This window comes from Rhagoletis pomonella, unplaced genomic scaffold (genome assembly GCF_013731165.1).
Source record: "Rhagoletis pomonella isolate Grant_MI unplaced genomic scaffold, Rhpom_1.0 Rhpom_scaffold_03163, whole genome shotgun sequence".
Classification (NCBI taxonomy): Eukaryota; Metazoa; Arthropoda; class Insecta; order Diptera; family Tephritidae; genus Rhagoletis; species Rhagoletis pomonella.
In genome coordinates, this window is record NW_023461716.1 from 12,328 (window position 1) to 23,742 (window position 11,415).

The 11,415-nt window shown below is 38.7% G+C and overlaps 1 protein-coding gene across 1 annotated transcript; it reads right to left on the bottom strand.

Annotated features, from left to right (window-relative positions):
* Window positions 1–429: 429 nt before the first annotated feature.
* On the bottom strand, window positions 430–11,013 carry LOC118753993 (ATP-binding cassette sub-family A member 3-like; the record flags this gene model as incomplete). The annotated part of the gene is made up of 2 exons (XM_036488863.1): window positions 10,467–11,013; window positions 430–1,074 (listed from the first exon to the last, which is right to left on the bottom strand). Coding segments are annotated over exons 1-2 (752 nt in total), but the record flags the coding sequence as incomplete, so codon positions are not given.
* Between the last annotated feature and the right edge of the window lie 402 nt (window positions 11,014–11,415).

The following is an 11,415-nucleotide window of genomic DNA, read 5'->3' on the forward strand; positions in this document are numbered from 1 at the left end:
ACTATGTCACAAAATATATTTCCAATGGAGACCGCCTATTTCTCATGTGCTGCAATATATGTCAGCGCTTATTGCTTGACATCTATTGCAGGCAATTCGATAGTTTGACAGCCATATTTTCATTTGAAAGAAAGCGTGCTGGTGGTAACATCGATGAAATTTTGATATTAAATCAAAATAAAAATCTCTTCCCTATTGGACTATTTATGATTACGTTTTAGGAAATTATTCAGCAAGTTTTTTAAAGATTTAAATGATTTTAAGCACCGAAATTGAGAGAATGTTGTCTGGTGGCGTCATGCGGCAAATGCTTATTTCAAGACATCAAAGTGCCCACACACAAAAACTTGCAATCACATTGCTCGTCAAAATGACAGTTGGTAGGCCATCGCTGTTCGCCTGTGGAGTTCTGCGGTAATCGTTTTTGTTGGCGCAGCGACGATATGTACATACATATATCTAAACAGTTGGTATCTACTCACCTTAGTTATTGACGTGCACGGATATATGAAGCTCAACACCACTATCAAAGACAAAATTGTTTCCAATGCCTCAATTAGCGGGTCGCTAATATACTCCGGATAGGGATATCGTTGCATTTCGACATATGGCAAATCGTCTTTATTACCAGCCAACTTCAAGTACGCCATCGACAGCGCCTGTTGTACGGGCAGAAAGCCCTCTCTCAAGTAACCCACCGGCAAACCGCCGTCATCTTCTTCGGAATTTCGTGGGCCAGGTATATCGATAAGCGGAAATAATTTTGAAGTTAGCCATGTCCAACCCAAAGTGCGTGTGGCGGTACGAAGTTCACTTGGGAAACGTAACGAAAACGCAAACTTACGCGGATATTCAGTGATATTAATCAGCGAATCATCAAATTGAACGCCTGCCAAATAGTTACTGGTGGTTAATTCGAGTTCCAAAGCTGCAGCATTGGGAAAGCTTTCATAACCTTTAAGATTCAAACTTTCAGCGGCCTCTGTAATTATAGCTTCCAGAAAAGGGTTTGTAGGCGAGTAGACTAGTTTGTATACAGGAACGTTGGCTCTACTCTTGCTACTCAATGCATCGCTGTAGGAATTAATGTTTGGTTTTTATTTGAAAAATAAATAAAAACATTCATTAAAATTACTTTGCTAATGAAAGCATAAAACACATATACGTATTTATTTACGTGCAACAACATACATATGAAAGATCACAAAATAAGAACATGCTGTTATACAGACAAGTTATGGAATTTTGTTAAGTGATGTTTATACATGTGAGAGAAGAAATTTATATAAATAGTGTAGGAAATAAGCACATTTAAGGAAAGGTAAAATGGAGAGTTATATAGGTAATATCAGTTCGTCACCATGACCATTTATTCGCAAAACAAAATAAAAAATTACATTAGGAGGAGCTAAACAATTATTCAATTTAATTCCAGAGTGCTAAATTTAGAAATTTTCCAGTAAACTTTCTAATTTATTAATTTCCAAACTTACTATAATAAGTATAAAACAAATAACCCATCAATTTCACCTACTTTTCAAGTTTTTTGGATTCATGAACACCAAAACTAGATAGTTTTTGATAACTCTTGAAAACTTTTGACTACATGAACAGGCATATAATTTGCTGTTAAAATCCGGCGGCGAAGATTGGCCGAAAATCGTTCCGTAATGGCTCGGGCGCCGCTGTGATGTAGTGGTTAGCAGCGCGCGTTACCACTCCGCAATACCTGTGTCCAAGCCTTGACTAGCAGCCTCGCAAAAATATATAGAAAAAAGGTTTTTTTCACAGCCCATACGGTCCCACAAATGAGATTTTTGGATAATTTTTACCTGCTGGAACCAATGGTGAAAACAATAACTTTACAGGACTAATTACAATTTTGCAATTAAATACGAATGTGAACCAATTATAAAATTGTAAAAGTAAATTTTATCAATCGTTTAACGACACATTTGCTGGTTACTTTATTTAAAAGACTGTTGTTATAGTCTGAACACATTGAAAAGGACGACTACAGCTGTAAATTTTCCATCTTCATTATATAAACGCTCTGTCGATGGTGATATGAATTTTTTGAACGCGGAAGAACTCATCTGTCGCTTGAAAAATATCAATAGATCTAAGCTGGCCACAATGCCAGTCGTGGTGCAGTTCTGTCGTTGCCAAAATAATTATCTACATAAGAATACGTGGAAAAATAATTTGATAGATGTGGTCGATTGATCGTCGTTTTCAACATTGTTTGAACTATTATGGTATTTTTTTTAGAGTTTTTGTAAAAAATTAAAACCTTGTGGCAACACTGTTTTCGAGTGTATTTCTGCTATGAAAAACAGCGTAAAACTGAGGAGGGACCTACCCTGGATATAGACTTTTAGACTCATAATTAACAAAAATAAATAGTTAAAACTTTTTCAAAAGTTCACTACATAATGCTTTCGCGTCAAAAAAGGAACATAAGTGAAACATCCTAAATTTTAATTTTAAAGGTGAAAGAAATTGTTTATCCAACGATATTATTTTCCCTGAATTCTCCATCTCAAATTATTTAAAATATCTATACCGTTATTTCGTTACCTGTTCTGATTCTCGAGATATTAGATTTTGTCACGAAAAAAGTTAAATTTCCACACTGTGCAAACTTCTGAATGTAATTCTGCCATAAAAACATCTCTTCACAAAAATACAATCGCCGTTCAGCGTCGGGGTAAAACTGTAGGTCCCTCCTCTTTGTGTGGCGACATCAAGGCGCACGCCACAAATCGGAGGAGAATCTCGGCCAAACACTAACATATGTATGTGTTAGCGCCAATCTATTATTATTATTATTAACGGTAATTCTCTAGGGTGGGGTAACAACCCCTAAAAAAGGTGCGGAAAAGTCGGGAGGGGTACCAAACGACGCGTTTCGGCCCCCCTAATAACAATCCGGAGGGGGGGAGATAATATTATTAACCATTTAAAAGTTATGAACAAAAAAACTTTTGTTAAATTTCGTTGTTTTCTATAAGCAATTACCACGTCAAAAATGCACTAAATCACCAGTTTCCACTTTTAAAACACTACTAAAACGTTTCCGGTTATTATTTTATGCAAAGCAAATCATTTATTCACTTTTATTTTATATATTTCGTTAATAAAACAGAGTAAACAAACTTTGCGCCTGCTAAAATTATTATAACCTCAAATCGCTGGTATTGCCACTTTATTTCACATTTCATTTGCGCTATTATACTCAGTTTACACTATACACTTCTTCTTCTTCTTTTTACTTTCATCTAAATAAGATATTGTAACCAAAATATAATAGCAAATTTCGCTATACCATCGCGCGATTTTTTATTAAAAATTTTCATTATTTATCGAAGTATTGATTTTTATGGAAAAAGCGACGCAGGCGAAAATTTTTAATAAAAAAATCGCGCGATTTTTTATTAAAAATTTTCGTTATTTATATATATATTAAACGAAAGAAGATACCGAAAAGCATTGAACAGTGCACACATCTCATAAGGAAAAGTGAATTATTACGAAATACTAATACAGTGGCAGCACTATAGCTATTTTGGAATCTCGCGTTTCGTCTCGCAAAGATTGTCAACTTCTTTTTAATAACAAAATAATCTATCTTAGGTTGATAAAACTATGTGTTTCTTTAATAAATAAGTTAAATTATATATTTTAATAGTGTTTAAAAAGTGAGAACAGGTGATTTAGTGAATCTTTGTCGGTGTAATTGCCCATAGAAAACAACGAAATTTAACAAAAGTTTTTTGTTCATAACTTTTAAATGGTTAATAATATTAGCCCCCCCTCCGGATTGTTATTAGGGGGGCCGAAACGCGTCGTTTGGTACCCCTCCCGACTTTTCCGCACCTTTTTTAGGAGTTGTTACCCCACCCTAGAGAATTACCTTATTAACTTAAATAAAGCGCCAACACGATGATATAGTGCTAAATAAAGTGACGGGTATAGTTTAGGTCGTATCCTCGCGGTGCACCCTTTGCGTCTTTTCTCAAGTTTAAGGGCGGCTCACAACGACGTCTGTTCTCCATGCCAGGGGCGGTCGAGTCCGAGTATTTATCAAACGGGGGTAGCAGACATAAAACAACCAGATCGTTGGTTGCGGCAATAGAAGGTCATTGGTCTGTCTTACGCGCGCAATCAACGGCCTTGTTGAATCTTGGCCAGGAGCGCAGCTGAAGGTAGTCCCCCGCTCAAGGCTTCCAGTACGGCCAGTGATCTCAATATGGATCCCACCGCCGTTTCCGGCCACGAAGTCCATTTTGAAGCCAATCGTATGACAAATCCTTGGACTGAGCACGTCTCAAGACGAGGACCGGGAGTAAGGATGTCAATCCCGGGATTTCGGGATCCCGGGATCCCGGTCTTTTTTAAGTCCCGAATATCCCGGGATTAGTCGATTTAAATCCCGGGATTGCTGGAAACAATTTTTTTGTTAGCCAATTAAATTTTAATCACAAATATCCCCTCTCAAGGGCAAACAAGAAGAAAAGAAGGAAAAATTTTGCTTCGCTCAAAATGGAATAGGTGATGCACTTATATATATATTTTTTACTTAAATGTGTTAACTTTTTTATTATTGCTTAAATATAATGATAATATCTTAAATTGATCTCAAACAGTGACTTAAAAAATTTTGTATAGTTACATACGCAGTTACTGCTGTACCAAATACAGTCACTTACAAAAATATTTTGCATCGATTTTTTTTTGCAATATTCAAAATATTCATGGTATTTTTTTGTTAATTAAAAAAAAAACATATAGCTCATTTTACAACAAAAATCATGTAAATCAAAATTTCAGACTTTAGAGAAAGTTGGTTTAAGTTCACCAAATTATCATAAAAATATCAAACTTTTTAATCATAATTTTTACAAAAAATTCTATTATGCAGTTTTATAGCCCATTCAATTTAATACAATAAAGTGCAATTTTAAAGTTGCTAAAAACTCCCTTGATTTTTGAATTTTTTTTTACTGACGATGTTGGGCATTTTCTTCCTTATCACGAATTTTTTTGTGCCAAAAAAAAATATAAAATGTCAACGGGATGTTTTAGCAACTTCAAAATTGCACATACATATATATTTTTTTAAATTAACAAAAAAAATACCATGAAAAATATTCTGAATATTGCAAAAAAAAATCTATGCAAAATATTTCTGTGAGTGACCGTAAATGCATTTGTACTTGTAGTACAAAAACTATGTTATAAATTAATGAGGATATGTACATACATATGTACATATATGTTTGTCAAATTTTATGTTTGTTTTTTGTTGATTGAAAATACTGATTTATCGCCTTAATAAATATGTAAATGAATTACAATAAATTGTACTTTTTTTTTGTTATATCAATCAGATTTAAAATACTATAATAGGATGATCACAGATGTGTTGCACTTTTGCCTGAATTTCGGGACAATCCCGGGATCCCGGGATTGTATTTCCAGATCCCGAAAATCCCGGGATCGACAAAACCCCGAAAATTGACATCCCTAACCGGGAGTGACATACTGGTTGCGGTCGACCAGACGTCACTCGAGAATATTAAGTTCAGGCAGGGCAACATCAAGTTCGGGTTTGGCACCCTTAAAGTTCGTGTACCTGGCGAAAGGCCACAAACCACTAAGGGGAAAGCTGGCAGTGGTGCAAATTAATTTGCATCCTCCACCTTGGCCTCTCGCGAATTGATGAAGTTCATACAGGACAAAGATATTGATGTGGCCCTGGTCCAAGAACCCTGGCTTGTAAAAGGTAGGGTCACTGGACCAGGTATGGACGGACCTGTATACTGGCCAAGAAGACTTTAAGTAATCTTTTTCTTTTCGCCCCATACAGCACTAGACTTCACAGCGGTGGTATGCGAACACAAGCGCAGGAGGAGCTTGATGCTAATGTCCGCTTACTGCCCATACGAGGAGGAGCAGCCACCACCTCAAGCAGTTCGCCAACTGGTGTCACACGCCCATTCACGTGGCCTAGACCTGGTAATAGGCTGCGACGCGAATGGCCCTAATGAGCTTTGGGGCAGCACGGACACCAACGCAAGAGTTGAGTTTATCTTTGACATTATCGTCTCTCCTAACCTAGTTGTATGTAACAAGGGCAGCCAGTCAACATTCCTTAATAGGATTAGAGAAGAGGTGATAGATTTAACACTGGTCTCAGATTCGACTACCAGCAAGGTTAGTAATTGGAGGGTACCCGACACGTGTTCATTTTCGGGCTACAATAGGATACTCTTCAACACTGACTTTGAGGTAGAATTATCCAAGTCAGTTAGGAACCCTAGGAATACGGATTGGCATAGGTTTGCTAGGATGGCATCTCAGAAGCTAGAATTGACTCAAGTTGAAATTAGACGTGGGACTGCCGTCCGTCTCACTAGGATACTGACCGCGGCATACGAGCTATCCTGTCCTGTAGCCAGGCCACGCACCAAGCCACAGGCTGTCTGGTGTAATGCCGACCTCTAGGACAGCGTAAATCGATGGTTATCAAACTCTTCAATAGGGCCAAATGTAGCCGTTGCGAGGAGGATTGGGAAAACTATAGGAATAGCTTTAAAGGCTACAAAAGCCAAATTAGGGCTGCAAAAAAAATATTCCTTGCTGAAGTTGTATGGAACATTGTAGTCAACAAATTAAGAATCAAGGCTCCGCAAGAAGCTTTCTAAAACCGATTCGGCAAAAGGTGTCATCAGGAGGCCAGATGGCTCTCGGACCGACTCCAGCCAGGAATCCTTAGAAACCTTGATGAACGCACACTTCACTGAAGGCACGGACCTTTCAGACAGCTCTTAGGCATCTATTCCAGCCCGTGCATTGAAGAGATAGTGGATAATGAGAAGGTATCATGGGGTATCAACACTTTTGACCCCTACAAGTCCACAGGATCGGATGGGGTAGTTCCGGCCATGTTACAACGCTCCTGTGAAAGTGTGGTACCCCATATTATGACTATATTTACAAGATGCTTGGCGGATGGGTACGTACCCAAAGCTTGGAGGGAGGTTGGCTGATATTTATTCCTAAAGCAGGGAAGCTAAACCACTCCTCCTCAAAGGATTTTAGGCCAATAAGTATCTCTTGTCGGCCGCTGTGGTGTAGTGGTAAGCAGTGCGCGCTTCCACTCCGCAGCACCTGGGTTCAAGCCCTGGTCAAAGCAACATCGCAAAAAAATATAGAAAAAAAGGTTTTTTCTTAACTGCGGTCGTCCCTCGGCAGGCAATGGCAAACCTCCGAGTGCATTTCTGCCATGAAAAACAGCTTCTCATAAAAATACAATCGCCGTTCGGAGTCGGCGTAAAACTATAGGTCCCTCCGCTTTGTGTGACAACATCAAGGCGCAAGCCACCAATCGGAGGAGAAGCTCGGCCAAACACTAGCATATGTGTAAGCGCCAATCTATTATTATTATTAAGTCTCTCATCGTTCATACTAAAAACTCTTCCCTATTCATAAGGGAATTTACCCACAATAGGCCTTATGAATAAAAGATAAGCAATTGCTTTTTCTTAAAATTTCAGACCTTTTACTCGATTTATTCAAACAAACTTAGGTAAAAGATCTGAAATTTTAAGAAAAAGCAATTGCTTATTTCTTATTCATAAGGCCTAATGGACTTAGCGCAGCATGGCTATCGCAAGGGTAGATCAGTCGATAGCGCTCTCCACGAAGTGGTCGGTACTATTGAAAAGTCACTGGAATACAGGAATACACACCAGCCAGCTTCTTAGATGTTAAGGGCGCTTTCAACAACGTAGAAACGGAAACAATAAGCAGGGCCGTGGAGAGCCACGGCATCCAGCAGCACATAGTTGCGTGAATCAAATCGATGCTGAAAAGCAGAGTCAACGCAGCTGGTGGCACAGGGTCCGTTATTAGAAGAACAATAAGGGGAATTCCACAGGCAGGGGTCTTATCGCCCCTGCTATGGATCTTGGTAGTAAATGAACTGTTAGAAAGCTTTAAAGTTAGGAGAACGAAGGTAGTTGCGCTGATGACTTAGCTATACTAATTTCCGGTAAATTCTTGCCAATAATTAGTGAGCTGATGGAATCGGCACTGGGCAGTGTTTCTAACTGGAAAAAACAAAATGGGGTAGCAGTTAGCCCTTCTAAAACCGAACTTGTCTTGTTTACAAGGAAAACCAAAATTCCGGAATTACCCTTACCAAAGCTGGACGGGACTAGTCTAAACCTTTCCTCCGAGGCGAAATACTTAGGTATTGTCCTTGACTCCAACCTTACGTGGAGGCGCAACGAAGAGGAAAGAGCAAAGAAAGCCCAGCTGCGTACTATACCTGTAAAAGAGCTTTCGGGAAAAACTGGGGGCTATCACCGCATATTATTCGCGATATGTACACCACAGGCATCCGTCCGATTTTAACCTATGGAGCGCTAGTCTAGTGGAAAGCACTGGGTAAAAGCAGCAGTCAGAAAATTATTGGAATGGTGCAGAGACTCGCAAGCGTCGGTTTATCAGGCGCCTTCAGAAGCGCACCACAAGAAGGGCTGAACATAATCTTTTACCTGAATCCGCCACAAGTATTCGGAACAGATATAGCCGCAAAAGCGGCCCTTAGACTGAGGGAATCACAACTTTGGAAGCAAAGTAACTACGGGCACGCAGCGGTCTTGAAGGTAATAAACAGTGAACGGCGTAACGGAATCAAGGCCGATTTAGATTGTTGAAACTGGGCCCGAATTACGGCATTCGTGATCGAGTGATTTCTCGTTTCGAATCAAATGAAACAAAATGGCAGATGTTTTCTCCACAATACAATTTAAACGAGCGAAGCAGCCTCGCTTCGAATGCCGCGATCTCAAAATCAAATTTGGATTCCAGTTACGTTCGATATCGAAAGCCGCAATTCGGACCCAGATTACCTCACGTCATCCTGGGATTTTAATTTTAAGATGACTATACAATTTCCAATCCGGGAGGATTAGGAAGGTGGCCTCCTGTCGGTAAATGATGGCATTGAAAACATTAGCCTCCAGGGTGGTAAAGTCGAAAGCAGTTCGGAAATGTCGTGCAACGCTGGTCTCACTGAGTCACGTCAAAACCTCTCTCTGCTGTGTTCCTGGACATAGCAATATACAGGGGAACGAAATAGCCGATGATATGGCTAGACACGGCTCGGAAATGCAAATTAGCGAAGCGTACAACTACCTACTGCCACCAATTCCTTTTCTGCTAAGGGGGATTGAAGAATACACCACAACAGCAACAAATGACCTTTGGATGAATCGGGACGTCTGTGAGGTCTCAAGATCTTTGTGGCCGAGACTCAATAGGAACTATTGACACTAAACAAATCTGCCCTGTCATCACAGGGCATTGTGATATAGCACCAATGCTCCATCGATGGCATATACCAACAAGCTCTCTCTGCAGAAGTTGTCGGGATGAGGATACAGAGGAATCGATTCACCATTTCGTATGTTAATGCCCAGCTCTCCAGACAAGGTGTCTCAAGCATTTGGGATCACTCTTTTTCAGTAGCTTGGGGGAGATAGCGGAGGTGAAAATATCGAACATCCACGGCTTCATCCGGTATAGTAAATGGCTTGACAGACTTTATAATGACATTATGGATTAACCTCGGTTGGGAGGATGTGCCTCCTCCTGGCACTCTCGGATGGCATTCACAATGGGAAAATCTTCCTCCGAGTAGAAGTACGAGTCATTCGTACGCGCCTTCGCAACTTAACCTAACCCATGAGATCAAAAGAAGAATAAATCTTGTCAACAAGCATTGCTTAAGGCTCGGAATTAAATTGCAAAGCAGAGCATGCTCTCGGTGATGCAAAAGTATGCTCTATTGTCAGGAATGGAGAACTGAACAGGATGTGGTTGCTCCTAAATCCAGCGGTGGCTTAATTTCTTTAATGCTAGATGTTTCGTACAAACTTGTGACATCAGGCTTCTCTTTCAAATCTGTACAGATAAAAGAATCTCAGCCTCAGCTCATTTTCTGTTGATTTCTTTTAAAATGTCCAACATAACTGAATAAAAATATTTTCAAAGTTTTGAAAACCTTCCGTATAATATGTTTACCAATTTATTCTATTTTATTATACAGCAGGAACAACGTTTTAGTGCTAAATTGCTTCGCTTTGTTCCAAAATATTTGAAGTTCCCAATAAATGTTAAACAAAAAATTATGCAAGGATAAACATGGCATGGGTAAGTATATACATACATGCAAATATAATAGCTGTTTTCGTGCTGTATTTAATTTAGTATGAAACTTGCTCTAAATTATATTATTTACAAAATTATCTCATTAGTGCATGTGCAAGTGCAAATTTTGCTTTTACTGTATTAATATACTAGTCAGTAGTCTACGATATGTTGTTAGTGCTTTTTGCCAATTGGGAGTGAAAAATAAAAACTTTTTATTTGTTATATCTATTATCATTTACCTGTCGCCCTTGTATAAACCGATCAATTGTTTCACTCTTCTAGCTTCAGCTAGTTTAACTCTGTAGAAGTTTATGAGAAAAAAATGTAAACAATGTATATTACACATATCTAATTTTAAATAGGTATGTACTCTATATTAAATTGAGTAATCAATAGCCATGTTTCCTTTGACGCGTATACGTATCTATACTTAAAATTTTTATGGAAGACCAAGCGTCAAGTTTTATGGGCGCTTATGAAAAAGTTGTCGATGCATCTTAATCGTATATGTTTATACGCGTTAAAATAAACACGGTTAATAATAAATAATAATTTGTAGAGGCATATATGTAGATAGAGAGGGCTTTCCCTTAAACTTAAAAAACTGAAAACTTCGATAATCCAAAGCATTTTTCAAGTAGAAATGTAAACAGTTCCGTCGAGGCTTTTTCTAGTTTCTGGACAGTCTGTGGGCAGTGTAGATACAGCTGAAAGCTTGCATTCTTTGTAGCTCAATGTGAAAAGTGTTTCTGATCGGGTAGTTGATTTTATGAAGGGTACACATGTACACACCAGGGTTGTTGCGAATATTCGCATTCGAATTCGCAACCGCGGAGCTTCCGCATTAATTTTAACATTCGCATTCGCTTTCGCATTCGCAATAATCAATGCGGAGCTTTTGCGAATGCGAATATTTTGCAAGTGGACCGATAAAACGTATATATGGCAAAAAAAAAATTACATATTGTAGCCAATATTTTTGTCTGTGGTCGTAGGAGTATTTGTGTACCAAAACTGGTCATATTTATCAACTTTGATAAAAATGTCTTTAAAATATTATTTCTTAAGCTATATAACCGAGCTATCAATGGGCAGCCATAAAAGTTCCCACTTCTACTTGACCTTTGACGTACGTCAAAGAGAACATAGTCCTTTTAATAATATATTTTTTCTGTGCTTTAAATACCT